Source organism: Opisthocomus hoazin, chromosome 8 (genome assembly GCF_030867145.1).
Source record: "Opisthocomus hoazin isolate bOpiHoa1 chromosome 8, bOpiHoa1.hap1, whole genome shotgun sequence".
NCBI classification, from domain to species: domain Eukaryota; kingdom Metazoa; phylum Chordata; class Aves; order Opisthocomiformes; family Opisthocomidae; genus Opisthocomus; species Opisthocomus hoazin.
The window spans coordinates 40,987,214-41,006,208 of NC_134421.1; the positions used below are offsets into that span (position 1 = coordinate 40,987,214).

General features: G+C 41.4%; 1 protein-coding gene across 2 annotated transcripts in view; it reads right to left on the reverse strand.

The window, feature by feature from the left end:
- Positions 1-18,995, reverse strand: part of PDZRN4 (PDZ domain containing ring finger 4) — a 253,616-nt gene that overhangs the window by 17,279 nt on the left and 217,342 nt on the right. For both annotated transcript variants that reach the window (XM_075428274.1, XM_009943416.2), the window contains one exon: positions 1,929-2,027. In XM_075428274.1, the coding sequence (XP_075284389.1) occupies positions 1,929-2,027 (99 nt within the window). The remainder of the gene's footprint in view (positions 1-1,928; positions 2,028-18,995) is intronic.

An 18,995-nucleotide genomic window follows, 5' to 3' on the forward strand; every position in this document is an offset into this window, starting at 1 on the left:
GGTTGGAAGGGACATCATAGATCACCTAGAGCCAAGCTCCTGCCATGGGCAGGGACACCTTCCACTAGACCATCTTGCTCAAAGCCCCATCTGACCTGGCCTTGAACACTTCCAGGAAGGGGGCATCCACAACTTCTCTAGGCAACCTGTTCCAGTGTTTCATCACCCTCACGGTGAAGAATTTCTTTCTTATATCTAATCTAAATCTACCCTTTTTCAGTTTAAAGCCATTACCCCTTGTCCTGTCACTACATGCCCTTGTAAAAAGTCCCTCTCTGGCTCCCTTGTAGGTTCCCTTCAGGTACTGGAATGCTGCTATAAGGTCTCCCTGGAGCCTCCTCCAGGCTGAACAGCTCCAACTGTCTCAGCCTGCCCCCACAGCAGAGGTGTTTGAGCCCTTGGATCACTTTTGTGGCCCTCCTCTGGACCCGCTCCAACAGGTCCATGTCTGTCCTGTGCTGGGGGCTCCAGAGCTGGGCGCAGGACTTCAGGTGAGGTCTCACCAGAGCAGAGCAGAGGGGCAGAATCACCTCCCTTGACCTGCTGGCCACGCTGCTTTTGATTCAGCTCAGGGTACAGTTGGCGTTCTGGGCTGCGAGCGCACACTGCTGGGTTAAGCTGAGTTTCTCATCAACCAGCACCCCCAAGTCTTTCTCCTCAGGGCTGTTCTCAATCCATTCTCTGTCCAGCCTGTATTTGTGCTTGGGATTCCCCTGACTCATGTGCGGAACCTGGCACTGGGCCTTGCTGAATTTCACGAGGTTCGCACAGGCCCACCTCTCAAGCCTGTCAAGGTCCCTCTGGATGGTATCCCTTCTCTCCAGGGTATCGACCGCACCACACAGCTTGGTGTTGTCGGAAAACTTGCTGAGGATGCACTCGATCCTGCTGTCTATGTCGCTGACAACAATGCCCAAAGAATCATGGAGTATCTTGAGTTGGAAGAGACCCATAAGGATCGAGTCCAACTTCCTGCTCCTCATAGGACTACCTAAAACTAAACCGTATAACTAAGAGCATCGTCCAGATGCTCCTTGAACTCTGACATGCTTGGTGTCGTGATCACTCCACTGGGGAGCCTGTTCCAGTGACCAGCCACCAGTTGAGTTGAGAACTTTTTCCTGATGTCCAAATTTGCTTCAACATGTCACAAAAGTGACAAACTGGGAACACAGTTCACACAGAACAATCACCAGTGAGCTTGGACTCACAAGAGTTCTGCTTTATCCAGAGAAACACCCCTCTGAAATGGCTGGAGACTCAAAGGCAGCTAGTGTTCCGGGAAGTCTTGCGGACTGACCCTGTGAAATACTAACACCCTGTGGTATGTGCCGGGTGCCATGTTTTCCTGGCAAAGTCAATAAAAAACTGAGGCTTCACCCCACCTCATTATCTGGTATTCTGTTTTTTCGCTGGCAAAAAAATAATTATTAGGATAGATCAGTCTTTCTGACATATTCCTCTCCTAAGCTACTCTCTCCACCCGCTTGTGGTATGTCTGTGTATGCCACAACTGTAACAAAACCACAGATTACTGAGGCTGTAACAAAAAAGATTACTGAGGCTGTGGTGCAGGGAGAATGTAAGCAGGGTGTGGAGGTGTTTTTCTCCTTAAAAACTCTGCCTGATTTCCATCATAAGGGCAGATTTCTTTCAAAATTCAAACCATGCTCAGACTGTTTTGTACTTCCCTAACTATGATGTTGTAGTCAAAAGCATTCAGACTAAGGAAGCTCACTAGTAATAATTACACTACTTGGGCAACATACTTTAAACTGATAATCTAAATGAATTGCAAGTGACACGTGCTGGCTGATGGCCGACACTTCTGCACTCTGGTCTCAGAACACTTGCTTTTACATTCCCTGGCACGTTCAGCCCTCCACCATGAGCATCTCCCACGCTCTTCCCCACTGCCACGTTCTTACCTCGCTGACATAGATACCCGTGTCCTCCTCATCATCGGTTCTGTAGCACACAGTCAGCCCCAGCTTCTCCTGACTGCTAATGCGGCACAGCTCCACCTCCTACAAGAAAACACATAGGCTCATCTGGTGGCTTCTGCCAAGGGTTGAAGAAATTGTGTAGCACAAGGGAGCACCAAGCTGCTGACATACTCATACTGTAGGATATACTCCTACTCATACTGTATGACCTATTCACACTGCCCAGTCTCAAGACACAGTATTTTGTGTGCTTCTTTAAGAGGGAAAATATTCTCTGAATAAAGAAGGAAATCCTAGTACACTGCAGGTTCAAGCTATATAGAAACAGTTCACTAAGACATGCCAAACTTCGAGAAATACGACCGTGCATTGATTTTGCAGTTTTTTTGCTTTTGGATAATAGAAGCTGACTTACAGTATATTACATAGTCATTTTAGTCCTATCACACCAACTATTGATTTATAGGATATAAGACAGCCTGGCTACACATCAATCGATCCATCACACAAGTGCCACTCCCTTCCAACAGCACTGCAAGCTGTAAAGCAAAAACACAGCCCTCCATTAATAGCATAATTCCTTCCCTGGCCAGTTTAGTGTCATAGCTTCATTGCAGAAGCTGTTAGATTATAGTAGGATGCTTCAAGGAATCTCCTGTGGAGCTGCACAGCCGTGGTATCTTCCTCAATTGTGAGATGATGCAGAAAAAACATATTTTTAGTGCCAGATGTCCCAGCAGTGGCATCTTATGAAAATTGCAAGTTTTAGGGCAGATGGCGTAGTGATAACTACTACATACACCCATCTGAGTTAAGCATCTTTAGGGTTTCACAGGGGAATCATTCACAAAAACGCAAAGCTGCACTTAGTTTGAACACTGTGAAGCAAATAATTGTAATAAAGCATGACGAATCCAGTAACGCAGAGTATTAGCTTGGTCGCAAATGGAAAACTTCAGTTGATATATGCATTTAAAGGGAGTCTGCAGGTGACATTTGGAGCTTAACAGCTTCTGCTTCTCATGCCTGCACAAAAAAATGAGACAAACCCACACTTCAGTTCTCAGTCTGTGATACAGAACTTGTTCCTCCTCATCTCCAGAGATGTCACGCAGATTAATCTGTAAACAGCCACAGGGCACACAGCAGTGAGGGCTCACTACTGAGTCCGATCGAGTTGTGGGGACTAGGCGTCGAAATACCACAACTTTCAGAAAAACCCACAGTTCACACGCATGGGTTAGCTGGTGAACCCTGTGCCATTTTCATTTCAGCTGAAGATCTTTCACGAAGCGCACTGCTATGGCTCGCTCCCCTGCACCCTCACCAACCTACACATTTACATGGGTTCAGTACCTGCATAAACCCTATACGCCTCTCCCTGGACTTTGGACATTCAGTGTCTTAATGAAAACTAAGAAAATGTAGAAAACACCGCAAAACCTGTAGTATTCTTTAATTTTTCTTAAATACGGCAGGAGTTTTAAATAGGGTGGTAAGAAGTGGAATGAGTCACCAGTACACATTTCAAACCCACTACACTGGGTTTGAAAGAAGAAACACGGGACTGTGTTTTATCAGGGAAGAGAATTGCAGTGACCTGATTTTGGCACTGGGAGCAAAAGTATGCGTGTTGGAGGGAGGCCTATTCAAAACCCATAATAATTGATGCTTCCAGAGGGAAAGAACACTTGACTAGAACTGTAATATAAGGGAGAAATTACAGTAACAAAACGGCTTCAATTACAGCAACAAGGTATACTTTTAAGGAATAAAGAAGCTTGCAGTCCCTTGGAGGCCTATAAGGAAGCCTAAACACACCATAAAGGACTGAGACTGGGACCTTTAAATCAAGGCAAATGCGGAGCTGTGCACAAGCTGAAATCCATTGACTTTCATTGTCCTGCCAGCACAACCTCCTGTCTCCCCATGCTGAGGCTGGACAGGGGCCCCAAGGACTGCTCTGAACATAATTTCTTCAGCTGGGAATGACCTTGAAGTTCTTGTGGATGATTTGTCTCAAATTGTTACTACAAATCTGTACGGATGTTTCGGGCGGCAAACAAATCCTTTCAGTGTGCTGGCTCAATGAGCAGAACAATTTAACCATTTAGGGTATGAAAGAGCAAAGGAAAATGAGGATGACCCTAGAGGCTCCATCCTGGGAGCCCAAGAGGTTTGTTAAAACTGTCTCTGGGAGTCAGCTGACGACAAATGTCAGTGACTGATATCCTCTGACTGGGATGCACCAGCCCTGGCTGCACATAGTGCTCGAGTTGCCACAGCTTTCATTTCTCTGCCCAGTAGCAGAGCTTAGAGCCGAGATCTGTAATCGGTACTCTTGGGACTACCTCTTTCCTAAATGACTGCATGGGATGCAGTCTGATGACTGTGCATGGCTGTGGCCACTTAGAAGCCGTAGATACCTACGACTGAGATACTGGTACTCAGTGTTAAATGCGCAATAAGCATTTTATGGTTTTCAGTCTAGACTCAAGTACATACTCAAGTGAACTCGAGTGATAATCTCATTCAGTATGAGAGAGGCGTTGGATGAGTTCTCTTGCTTTGCATTGGAAGTCATTCCAGATAGCTGCCTTTTTCCCACTGCACATCTGCACTACTAACCTCACGGCATCTTCTTTCTTACAGAAAACACGATACATCCTGGTCACATTTAAACAAATCAGTGTTGACAAAAGCATCTTTGAAAAATTTAAAAACATTCTGTGTAAAATATTCAATCATCTCTCAGAGCAAAGGCCCACAAGTCTGATCTTTATACAACAAGCACATCTGAAACAACTTCAATAGAAGAGCAGCAATTGAGACAGTTGGGAACCTGGACCATCAAGGTCAAATGCATTTGACATTGCATTTTGCAACAGATGCTTTTTAGTGTTTTTTTTTCCCAACTGGTCCTTAACAGAAGAAACAATAAGTTTGGCAGCAGTAATGAATTTGTAAGAATGTAATTTACTTCTCTGAAATCCCTTTAGATACATGCACAAACACACATATAGTTGCTTTCTCTTTGGGTTTTGTGTGTGTGTACACGTAGGGACTGAACTGACAGTCTTCAAAATTCAGCATTTTAAAAAGCATCGAGAAACAATATTTGGAGATTCTTGAAGTGTGGTGACAGACAGATGGTGGAAGGAGAGGGACCGAAGAGAGAGCTCGGGAGATGACAGCCTCCTCCTCTTTTGGGCACTCGGGGGGCAGCCGCCTCTCAACATGAAGAGTATTCTGCTGCCAATGACAGAAATCAATGCCAAATTGCTAAATCGTTGACTTGCTGCTTCTTTTCTCTGTGTGGGCAGAACAATAATTCAGTGCATTGTCACAGTGAAGACAATACTTTAAATTGTTTTGCCATAAATTATTTGGTTAAAAGATAGACATGGAAATTAGAATAAGGACTATGCTGTCTTGAAAGACTGGGATGGAAATTTCCAAGGTAGCTCTTTTCTTCACACATAGAAAAGACAGCGAAGGGGTGTAGGTCATGCTCCTGAAGGACTGCTTATACTGGTCACCCTCTAAAGTAATGGAGTAGTGGCTGTAGCCTCTGGCTCCCAGTTAAAGGCCGTCACTCACTTCAGTGATGGAAAACCAGTTCACAGGCTGTCAGCCTCAGGAGACATAAGACCAAACAAGGAGCTGTCACGTCTTTGGGGAGGGAAGGCTAGGTTAATGCTGTCATTTCTTTCAAGCGGTAGAAAAGTAGATTATGAATGTCATCAGCTGGGCTGGTGGCTTTCTAGAATTGCTGAAAATAGGTTAAGAGCTATTAAAGGAGACCTTGTAAAAGTTGGCATCAGTCTGCAGTTATAGTGTGTCTTTCTACTAAAAGCTAGATTACAAAGAGTAAAGCTGATGGTCTGTTAGAAAACAGACCATGAACCCTTCAGTGACTGTTCTTAAACAGTGTTTTTTGGGGCAAAAGGAGCCCTGAACTCTTCACATTTTCCTTCCACACACTGGAAAACAGACTACAGCCTAAAAGGGAAGTTGGTAAGGTTTCTTCTCGCTGCACCCAGAAGATGTTGACAAGAGTTACTTGTCTGATGACCCTGTGCTGGAATAACTGCACATGTGGAAAGCTTACTCTGCCCCATTTTTCTTTGCTGACCACTCCGCCACTGGTCTCTACTAAGCCACACACAGCTTTTAATCCTTCCCCTACTTTCTGTCAGGATTAGTCAGGATTACTTTCTGTCATGCCTACAAATATCTGCAGGGTGGGTGTCAGGAGGATGGGGCCAAGCTCTTTTCAGTGGTGCCCAGTGACAGGACAAGGGGTAATGGGCACAAACTGAGGCACAGGAAGTTCCGTCTGAACATGAGGAGGAACTTCTTCTCTCTGAGGGTGACGGAGCACTGGAACAGGCTGCCCAGGGAGGTTGTGGAGTCTCCTTCTCTGGAGATATTCAAGACCCGCCTGGACAAGGTCCTGTGCAGCCTGCTGTAGGTGACCCTGCTTCGGCGGGGGGGTTGGACTAGATGACCCACAGAGGTCCCTTCCAACCCCTACTATTCTGTGATTCTGTGATTCTGTGATTAGGTACTCCCTGTTCAACACTGTTCAACCCATTTATCGTGTGGCTGAGCTCTGCTGCTGCCTCGTCACCACCTGTCACCCTCTGTCATCTCCATTTGAACCATCACATCCTGGAATGCCTTCTGTCCTCATCTTTGAAGCCCTTCTGAGTTCACTCTTTCCCAAAGCAACCACTCACCCATATACACAGACTACAGTCTCATTCACCCTTTTCTCCCATTTTCCCCCAAATACTTCCATTCTCAGTAAGTGCCTGCATCCACAGAGCCCCTGCATCACCTTCCTTTCACTCTCACCTTATAACCCATCCTGTTATCTCACCTATAGAAATCTGTAAAGAAATTACTGCCTGGTAAGCAGGAAGTCCCATCTACTGAAGTGCCTGCTTCACTGTGTATGAACCATGCACAGCCGGGCAATAGCAAAATAACCCATTATTGCTGTCATTTTGTTCTCCTTCCTCTCTCTCATCCTCCGATCCTTCATGTTGCCTTCTCACACTTCTGCGCAATGAGAAGAAATTTTTATATGGATCGGAAATAAGGCAAACAAGAAATTAGAGCTCAGTACTAATTAGTTGTGATAAACAGCAAGCTACCCTCTTGCCAAGGCCCACAGAAGCCCGTACAAGGACTTCCAGTGTTTGAAGGCAACTAGGTGGCTTTGAAGCTCAGAATAAACGTGATATCTGATGTGTTCCTTGCCCGGGAACTGCCAGTGAATACGCGGGTTCAGGGAATCCAAGATGCTCTCTGTGATAACACTATTTTTGTTGAATCTGATCTAGTATATTCACAGAATGAGCAAAGTCATTGAATTCTTTCCATAGAACTGTAACTCTCAGGCTGCTTTACTGCAATGGAGGTTTAAGAAGAATAACAGTGCCTCAGCTCTAAAGGGTTTAGAGTCCTGTTGCTGGACACTATAATATTGTCTTCTCTCGTCCTATGTCCATTTTTCATTTCTGTCCACCATGATTTACTGGCTGTGAAATGCATTATGAATAGTTTACTATATTTACTGTAGACTAGTGTAACTAAAAAAAGTTAATCAACTATTTAACATGATACCATAGTACAACAAAGGTAAACTCTACACTTGACTACCTCATGCCCAAACACGATGTCGTAGGACTGGAAGTCTCCTGAGACTACGCTGACAAGAAAATTTGTCGATCCCCTTTGCAAATTATTTGTATATGGAAACACACTGACCCATTTCTGGAATGGAAACCTTGAATACGGAAACCTTAAAAAAGGCTATCACTGCAAATGACAGAGGGTGAACTTGTTGATACACATAACTGGCTGCAAGACCAAGAAATGTAAATTTTCTGAAAAATCACTGGGTGTATTTTAATTACTTGGTATATGTTTGAGGTTCTTCCCTGGATGATGCTCTGTACTGAGGGAGGGAAATTTCCCTACCTTCTCAAGTTCATCATAATTTTGTGAAAAATTAGTAAGATCTTGCCTCATAAGACAGTTCTTTAGCAGGTTTCCAGAAGTTTTCTGCCTTTAACTACCTAATCCCTGTTCAGTTGTAACTGCTTTGGTGCAGCCACCTCATGTGACTTTTTGTAACTTGTTTTCCTTACCTATAATAAGCAGAAAACAATGCAAACAACACAAGAGTAGCAAGACATAAAAGAATAAATGATTACTGAGTGTTTGAAAGGCACTGTAGAAATATTATAAACTCTCTACTTCCCTCCAATATTCCCCATCTGCCTTTACAGCAATTGTTGCACACCTCTAAAAGGACCAAGAGAGACTATCAAAATTGTAATAGCTATTGAGTTCCCTTCACCTGTACATTATATCAGAGTAATGGGTCCCATGAACTCTGGTAACACCATTAGAAGGGACAGCACGGAATCAAAACACAACAGTATTTTTCCGAAATGGACGGTGTGTGACCATTTCAGTTAACATTTAAGTCCTCATTACAATGAGAAAGTCATCTCACCATCAAGACATAGTCAAATACCAAATTAATTATAACTAGCGTTACTCTCCAGTGTAACAGAACCTGTGATTCATACTGCAGGGTTCGTATTTTTTGTGAAATGGTAAGATAGAGGATCCTCAACATGTTCTGTTTATGATACGGTTAACTATTTAATTTCTGAGCATTAACTAGCATCTACCTTGTCCCATTTAACGCCATTATCTTTAAAAGAAAAGAATGCCAGCTTTTCATGCTGGTTATGTATCCGTATAGTCCAGCCCATAAAACCAAACCACTGTGCTTTCTTCCCTCTCCCCTTCAAACAACTCTCTTGAATGGGGGAAAAAAAAGACAGAAAGGAGAAGGGAAGTTTTGCTATTTACAAGTACGAAATCCCCAGGTTTTAAATTAGAGGCCAACTCAACAGTATATGTACAGCTTTCAGAAAAGGAAGTCACCACAGCGTACTGGAGCAGGATTCCTACTTCACTAGAAGAAAGATAAAAAGCTGCCAGTCTGGAAAAGTCCTCGTGTGGTGAAACAAACAATTCAATTCAGATATGCTTTATCTTCATCCTAAAATATATGAAAGAGCTGTATCTTGGCTCAGGTCCCTAAGGTGGCTGACAAATTCCATCTACAAAGCCCACAGTAACGTAATGTGTAATTCTATGTCAAACGAATTCAGAGAGAGGCAGTCTACGGAGATCTCTCTGGGTTCAGCAAATTTTCTGTACCATTGGATGATTATTAGTACCTCTTGGATCGAAACCAGATTGCAAATTGTTACTAGTTGCTATTATTGCAACATCAAGGAAAGAAAAATACAAAAAAATAAAATGTTATCTTCATAGCCACCCAGAACAATGCAGTTATCACCAATTAGTGAATTGCTGCCCATTGCTAAATAAGTGGCCATGGGCATATTCTGAAACTACCCCAGGTGTGAGCTGAAACACCTTTAGGTTCTACCCCTTTACGGACCATTATCAGGCAGAACTCCAAACGCTTTACGCAATTTACCTCATAGCTGGTATGACCTAAGAGTAGCAATTGCTACAATACACCAAGTTTTAGCTGACAGGTTTTATGATTATGCCCTTGTTTTCCCCAGTTTCTTTCATAAGCACTTGTAAAGCAGTGTCTTTGTGGTTGGCTAGTCATTTTGTGTTGTAGCCTTGACTGCCCTTTCAGAATAAATCAAGGCTTATTAATTACAATGAGTGGACCCAATATCCAATGATCCACGGTGGAGAAGTGTAGTATTTACCATAAATTTTAAGAAAAAGAGAAAACAAAACCAAAATAATAAAGCAAAATAAAAAAAGAGTAGTTACTTTTCTCTTTGCTTTTCCTTTTACCTGTAGCAATAGCTGAGAAGCTCTTTTAATGTTCATCTTGTTAATGGTATAATTGACAGAATGATTAACTGAATGAATGAAGCACAAAAGGCCAAGAACAGAGTACTTACAGAATAGTTCAATGAAGAATTAAGTGAGAGAGTGCATTAAGGTTGGACTTATTTTAATATACTGGTTATACTGAAAAAAAAATCCTCATCCATCTGAGGTAGTGTCACTCCTCTGAAGCATCAAACAGAAGTGCAACAGAGACTACAGGGACTAGACATACCTTAAAATTAAGACTCACTCTTCAGTTTCGTCTTGTTTCTGCATCTTTAAGGGTGAAAACAACCTCCCATTTACAGGCATAGCTGAATTTTGGCTGCTCTTCACACTCTCTGTCAGAGTTACTATAAGAAGGTTGTCCTGCAAAGTTAGATCAATTTTATCAGCTTCTTGCTAGTGGTTTCTGTAAATATGGAAACCAAGCAAAGCTTGCTCTTGGCCTCATAATTGTGTTTAGTAAACCCAATTCTGCAGTTCTTATCACTGGGAGTGATGTAAGCACCTGGATCATTATCAGGCAGAGCTCCAAATGACTGAGCATCCTCTCGCTAATCACATTCACTTTCTTGGTCTCTTCCTCCACATGACTGGAAGCATACATCTTTTCCAGGCTGCCAAATCACTGGTCATTTACATTGCTACCTTCCAGAATATTTAATCTTCATAATGCCGCACACCTGTCATCACTGGCAAGGAATTCTGCTCATGAAACAAAAATAAATAATGCAAACAGAACCAGACCTATCCCTTCACTTTTCTTACAGCAACAGTTCAATCTAATGAAGTCCTAGGAGGGTAGAGAGCTAACAGTGGAGCTACAAAAAAGAAAAATGCATCTCAAATTCAGAAGCGATGAGAACGGTATTACAAGTTACATAAAAAGTATATGTTGCAAATGAGTGCGGGTGTAAAACAGAGGAAACAAAAGCCTGGGTTTGCAACAAAAAAGCATCATCAGCAGCATAAATGGTGTTCTTTAGACTTCTTTTTATAACATCATTTATTTCACCTTTGAATTTGTACCATGCAGTAGGAGTTGTGACTGTCACGTACAAATGACCAGGGTATGTACAATGGGTAAGACTACACACTTAAAACAGATGCGTGGTGTTTCAAACAAGTATCACATTTCACCTTACCCAAATCATGTTTCCAGTGCTCTTCCCTAGGCTTTGTTCAGCTGTTATGTCTTTAACAAAGATCAGAAGTAATTTCAGGAAACTCAGAAAAAATATGTGTAAATCCTAGCATCAGTAGAAGCCATCACAACAATCTATTTTAAATATGATGAATTATTTTTTTCCTATGGGCTACCTATCTCTGATTAGATGAAGAGTCCGTGGAGCCTCCAATGTACATTTAACAAACTAATTTCCTTTTAAGGTAGACATTTTGTTTTCAGGCCTGGGGTGAATGTTAATTATTTAATTGCTTATTTGTGTATGCATGTGTCTGTGTGTGTGGAGCAGAGGTAGTGTGTGTGTGTGTAAATTTAAGTATATGTGTACATAGGTACATACAATGTGTGTGTATCGGTGTGTAAGTGCATGCCAGGCAGGTCAGTTACACTGCAGAGTCTCCCTTGGCCATCACCAAACAATTCAGTTAAGCACATGATTGCAACTCTTGAAAACACAGTGATAGGATACACACTTGTAAGGGGAAAGTGGAAGTGTCAGATGACCCCACAATTCACAGAACCAGAGCAGTGACATTTGCAGCCATCTCTGGAATCTACCTTTTAATGACAAACCATGCAGAAGACTAATTATTTATTAATAACTGCAAAAAGAGAGATGGCAGAAGGAAACAAGAATTTTCAGTTTGCTAGAAAAGCTCCTCTGTCATAAGCTAGATCAGTCAAACATAAAACCTCTGTCTCACTTTACCTCCACGTTAACTGCGTGTTTAGGGTGGGCTACTGTAAAGAAACAGCTCACAGGAGAGAGTACATCAAGGAAACACCTATCACTGCAGCTTTCTGAAGTGTACCAATAAAAAAAGATCAAAATTGCCTGGGATTCTGGGACTGTCAGACTGAAGGCAAATAATACTGCAAGCAAACAAAGGCTTCCTAGACCTGAGCATTACCCTACCACCACCAAGGGCTGTGCACTCTCGTCAAAGGGATTTTCCAGGAAATATGTTAATGTCTATGTCACACAGGCTAATTGTAGGCTATGTAGCAGCAGTATTCAGGATGAAACAGTGCAATGAAGCTGCCCCGCCCTTCACAGGTCACTGCAGGGTCCTACTGCATTCTTTTCACAACAAATGAACTTGTATTTAAATGTTTGTAGTAGATTTAATTCACAAACACTGGCCACTTCCACTGGAAAAAGAATGCTTCCATCAGAAACGCAAAGATCTTAACTCCTCTGGTACCTTCACCATGGAAGGGAACAAAGGTAACAAGTATTGCAGGGTTTAGCAGATTATAGTTCAGTTTTAGAACCCACTCTGTAAATGCCTATAGAGATTTGGTAGAGTTCAAGATTTCGCTTTTAAAGTGACTGACATTCTCAAGTTGTGAAAATAACCTAAAGAAATAAAATTCTTTTTTTCCCCGTCTCTAGCACTCCCAGTATGTCCTGTTATGCAGATTTTACATAGATAAGCACAGCCACAATGTACTCAGGGGCTATTTGGATGGAAATAGAAAACCTATGGAGCAAGACAGAGCCAGCCTCGATGTAAACAAGCTGGAACTGCTGGCAACTGTGCTATTACAAATAAAATTGCATTCCCCACTGTCTTCTCACTTATCAATTTTGACAGCAGACTGTCCTGACTTCTCATAAACAGCATCGAAAAGGACAAATCACATTGGGTGTCAGATTTGCCAGAATGGATTTGGTTGGTAGCTTACCACAAAGAAACAGAGGGTTATCTCCATTCTGCATGGTGGGGAAAAACAATGCTCCACCCGAGGGGTGGGGGCTCTACCTTATAGGCTAAAGTCTCATTTAATCCTCATTTTTTTAAAGTCTGGTTTAGATTTAAGAACCTCTGACACAAGATTTGTTTACATCAAAGCAGAAAGGAAAAATATCAGCAAGCATTTCTCAAATGCATAATCCAAAAGGAAATACAACATAGTATGAGAAATATTTAAAAACAAAATCACTTTCCTGCTGATCCCTGCTTTATAGCTACCCTTATAGCCACATGCTGCTTTGTGACCAGACAAAGAATGCTCTGGGACAGCAGGATGCTGTAGACAATGATACCAGGAAAGACAGAAAGACAGAAAGAAAGACAGAAGGAAGGAAGAGAGGGAGGGTAGTAGTTGAAAAAAACCCAGAATTAATATGCTGACATACAGGCACCTATTAATAAAATATCATCTTGCACCTGTGGGAGCAGAATTTGGCCCTGCAGCTGATGAATCCTTTGATAATAAAGAAGCTCCATCAGATATGGGTATTCACTCTCTCCTTGCAGCTCCGGAAAGAAAATTTTTGGTGCGCACAACACTTCTGTGTAGGAAATCAAACCACGGACTAAGTTAAGGCATGGCAAGCCTGCCAGTACATATTCCGCAGTCTGATGTGTGATGATCAGTAGCGGTCTGATGGCTGTGAGTGGGAGGAGGAAGACACCCAAGCATCAGCTGAGGCTCCCGATGGGTGAGGATGGGGGGTGGACAACAGCCGGGGAGCAGATGGGGGAACGAGTTGGGCTGAACGATGGAGCTGGACTGTGAAGGTGAGAAACCTTTGATCACTGCGCTGTGAACAAATTCAGCGTTGCAATGGGAAGTAGGGTCTAAGCATATGGGGATGAGATAAACAGAACTTTAAGTTCTGTGGTCCTCACAGACTTGATGTGGCCTTTCTGACTTGCTTTTAAAGGATGTTTTAAGCCTTGAGCTTAAAGACTCATGGTGAACTTTACAGTGAGGGTATCTCATAAGGAAGTGAGAGGGAAAAAAAAAATCCTTTACAGATTACAGGCTTCCCAGCTGCAGAAGGTTCAACAGCTGCAGGAAGTCCCAAACATCCACTCGAACCTGAGTTTTCCCCCTTAGCCAGCATGTATAATACCAAATATTCAGATCCCTGTCAAAAGATAAATCCAAAAATCAACCCTTATGGGAAGTATTAAACATAAGTACCCTAAATGCTATTAAAAAACCATTTTTTTCCCTATTGTCTGGATGTTCACACTTACTGGAAAGTAAAATGTGCTCAGCATACTTAGTTATTTCAAACAAGACACGGTCTTACTTTTCTCCCTAATTCTTCTACCTCCCTATATATTCTTTTTAATTCTGTTCTTTCCCTGTGCTGCAGTACAAATGCTAATTTATTAGAAGCACTTCACTATATACATATATTCTCCTATGTTATATATGCATATATATGTTTTCACCTGCTTGAGACCCAACACCCCTTCTGGTATGTTCTGTACTTGAGAAAACCATGAATTCTTGCTCTCTGAGGAGAGATCCATGATGAATTGTTTAAATATAGTATTTCTCAGCAGTCAGCTTTGGTCCTCAGTTTTGGTCTTTCACTCCATGTAAGTGTGAAGTTGCAAGGATACGAGCAGAGTTTTAAGTATAATTAACTAGCTGATGATATGCCCGGGAGGGTTTCCTTTTCACCAATCTTAGATCCTACATTCTCACTTTCTTCTCATTGAACAAAGTAGGTGGGAATTGCAGAGACAAGGCAGAAACTGAACCGTATGGTAAAACGAGATAAGCAGACTGGAGTGGTAACTATTCCATTGTGCAGTGTGTGTGAATATACTAAACTGTCACACTGGCTCACAGCGTCTATAATCCAAAGGAGTCCTTCGTTTTTTGACAATTTTGACAAAAAAAGGAAGAGATTTACAATTACATGTATTTGAAGAAAAAAAATACTGACTTTTCGTTAAAGCTCCTATTCTGACACCCATTACTGAAACTCTTTGACTTTCAACATTGAAAAATAAGAGACACAGCTAAGGAATCACTGATCTGAGCCATTTTTTTTGAGCGGGGGGGGGCGCGGAACTCCTCTAACCTTATCAGTCCAATCTGGTTTTGGGGCTTTCTAGAATTTTCTCCCCAATCAATGAAAATGGTTTTGACATAAAGTGTTAGAATGGACCTACTCTTGGTTATCAGGTAAGAACACAGCATTCCACATCTGGCTAGAAGTCCATTAACCAGTTAGGGGGCTGGAGCACATTTCCTGTGAGGGGAGGCTCGGAGAACTGCATTTGGTTAGCCTTTTGAAGAGAAGTATTTTCTTAACAAGGAGATCTTGTTGCTTCCTTCAAGTACCAAATGCAAGGGTCCAGAGAAGTCAGAACCATACTCTTCCTGGAGATGCACTGTGACAGCCACACAAAACAACATCTATGACTTCCTACCCAGGAAGTTCCAATTATATATTTAGGGAAGTGCTTCTTACCATGAGGGTAGTCAAACACTGGAAGAGTTGTCCAAAAACATTGTAGACTGTGTACTATAAAACATAACCAACTGTAACTATATCAGCTGAATAATCAGCATCCACTTCTTTGCCCCTCTACAATAGGCTCTCTCTGCAATTTCTGGACTTGCCTCAAACAGTGGTACTTGAACACAACTTGGAAAACACAGTGGTGACATCTACTGAAGTGAATAGGACAATGTTAGAACATGACGTCAGTGCTAAAATCTTTACAGTGACTTCTCCTACATTTATATTTGCCATTCGTTGTGTTGGAGACTAAGGTCTGGAAGGGATCCAACACCTGCAGAAGCTCTGTGTACTTGGAAACCAGTGTCCACACTTGAGACTGTCATATATATCCTTCTCTGTCCATGTCCTCTTTGATACACCACTGACGTTCTCAGGAGAAGACCCCAATGTCTGGAGTTTTCCTGAATCTAACGGCATAAAAACATTCAAATCTGACACACTTCAAAGGGTAGAGGAAAACCTGTTGAAAGTAAGAATTCTGATAAGATCAGGAACTTCAAGTCACCAGAAGACAGCTATCCCCCTTCCAAAAAACACATACACTGCAGCTGTTTCTAAACCTGATTCCCAACTCTCCTAAGTTTATGAAAGAGCCCCTTCATAGCTCAGAGCTCTTTCTAAACTGTAGCAAATGCCATTTTCTAGCCAACAAACCTTAGATACACAAAGTCCAGAGGTCTATGGGTTGTAATAGATGCAGTTGAAATCAGCTGAGAATCACTTGGCATAATTAGCTTTCACTTTTTACAATAAATTTCACCTATTGCAGGTAAAATCATACTTGATTTTTGCTATATTTCAAAATGTTACTGCCCAGCACTTGGCTCTGTAAACATCATTATTACTGCTGCCTGCCTGCTTTGGGCCTGAAATGTGTCAGAAGATTTATCTGCCTCATCAGCACTTTCTAAACACCCAGGCAGCCAATCGAAATGGGGAGGCATAACAGATGTGCCAACATCTGCTCCAACGAGCATTTATCTGGACAGCAGAACATGTTGCTGTAGATTCAAACTCCTAACCAGTTACAATTTCACACAATTGGACAGCCTTGATCTACAACTGTGTGGAGCCTATTTTTGAATATTAATTAAAATCAAGTTGAAAACATAATTTTTCAATTTTAGACATCTATGAGAAATATACCTTTCTGTAATTCAGCTTACGCCTTTCAGACACAGCAAAGACAAAACACTATGAACAAGCCAAATTTGAAGTTCAGCTTATAAAATTAGAAATTCTTAGAAAGCTCTAAGCAAAAACTCCACCCCATCCATGCTCTTGTTTAAGATACATACATACTAAAATATGTATAGTTAAAATATGTAAATTTTAATCACATACACGTGCCTATAAATCAAGCACATGAAGCGATAGGCAATGACTTATAAAACACATTTTTATTTTCCTGGCAGCAAAATGAGGTCTATGGGCACCACATCCATGCTGAGTTTCAGCTGTTCAAACTTCTGTCACACACAGAAATGTCGTCCACCCCCAAACACACACTTGTATAGATTGATGAAATCATGAGATGAAATACAAAGCACACTCATCATCTGCTTTTTTGATGCACGATACAGTTTCACCTGTATTCCTGCTCACCAAACCATGCCCTCCAGGAACGACTATCACATTCTCTTTGAAGAGCTGCCTCATTAAATAAAAAAGCAAACTTCCAGAGAAAAGACCTCTCCTGCTTTTTTGATTTCTCCTCTGAAGGCCCAGCATGTATAATACTGAAACCTTGTTTAAAGTCCATTTTCTTGTAAAAGGTTCCCTCTTGCTAGGGGGATTTGGCCCTTGCTTCCTGTGCTTTTGAATTTCCTAGGATACTAAGCTTTAAAACAGAGACATTATATTAAGCTGGTTAACATGACTTGGGTTACTTTTAAAAGAATATGTAAAAGAAATTATTTTCTCTCATCTTTTTTCTGTACATCCAGATCCCATGTCTCCAAGACAGACTACGCAAACTTCCAAGCAGAAGCCATATGAAAAATAGTATTAATAAAACCCTTAGAAACTTTTTCACTGTAAAGCATATAGCAAGGTATGTGGTATAATAGTATAAAAACTGTCTAAACAAAGCATTTCTCCAAACCAGAAGATTTATAATCCACAGATTTCCATAAATATGAAAATATTGCCAGCACCTTTCTCTTCCTTTGCTGAGTGAAAAACATATACCTTAAGTTGTAATGTTGCCCAACAATCAAGTGCTGCTGAACTAAGCTCACTTTTCTTCATTTTTCTGGAAAAACATAAGCTCTGACAACAAGGAAAAATTTTATTAGCTTTCAGGTGAAGTGAGAAGTAACCCTGGATTTGTTTTATGAAATCATGAAACAAAATGAATATCACTGACTTGATATATTTTCCTACTGTTCTAAACCACAATGAATGGTAATAACTTTGATAAATATGCCCATGTCAGTTTTGTGTCTTCTTCTCCCCACTCTCTCATGATCCTCTGTAGTTGTGGACAAAATTCAAATCCCTAAATTGGAATATTCATTACTTAGCGGAGGTGAGATGACAGCAAATTCGTCTGCTTTGAATGTCAGAATTTTGTGATGACATACAGTAACACACTCAAAATTAACAAACAACTGTGGCAGAAACTACGCTGACATCCTCTTCCATCTAAGTGATCCAATGACTAGCAAGAAAGCAGAGTGATTTAATAGCCAAAAAAGAGATGCATTACAACTAAAGGCTCCTGGGTTTTACTGCCAGTTCTGTCACTGATTGACTTGGCAAGTCTCTCAATACGACTGTCCTTAGTTCACCTGCTTGTGAATTCCTGTAGCAACACAGGACATAGTAACACTGAAGAACCTCAGTGGAATGGTGTTAAGTTTAATTAATTTATACTTGAAAAGTGACTTCAATTCTTAAAAGACAGATGAAAAAGTAAAAGGAAAGGACTGCTCCTTTTACCATTCCTTTTGCCTGTTTGCAGTGCACAATTTGCCACAGTTAGGGAGAAATTACGTATTTATTACTATCCATCTGTAAATTATGATGACTTCAATCCTCAGGTGTTTTAAAAATAAAAATGCTAGTGAAATACTTTATCTTGTGCTGTAGTATGCCAAATGCATGCTAAAAGAATCTTCTTTTAATTATTACACAGTGCTATTGAAAGAATTGCAGCAAAAAAAAACATTCCAGTGCCACTTCTCCATTTTAACGGTGACCTTGTCCATTTTCAGTCCACCGTGACAGTCAGCTGGATCACAGGCCAGGTGTTGGCAGCTCAGAACTCCTTCTGAGTTCAAGGGAAAAAATCTCAAGGAAGGGGTTTAGAAGCCCCGATCATTGTAGTGTTTTCTCAGGTCCAACACTTGCTCACAAGCTTTTCAATTAACAGATTTAAAACACAGTCCATTTTTTCCTCTTGATTTGTATGTACAACAGGTAGGAATTGGAAAAAAAAATAAAACCACCCCAAGACCCCATAAACAAGAAAGACTCTCCTAAGCAACCCAGACCACAGATGACAGGGACACACATACCTGCTCACTTCCTTCACGACAATACTTGACAGCAGATGCTATATATTAAGAATTGTCACAAAAAATCACAATAATGGCGTTGATAAAATGTCTTTATACCATGGGGCATCCATGATTCAGCCATAATCGCTAGGCAGTTACAA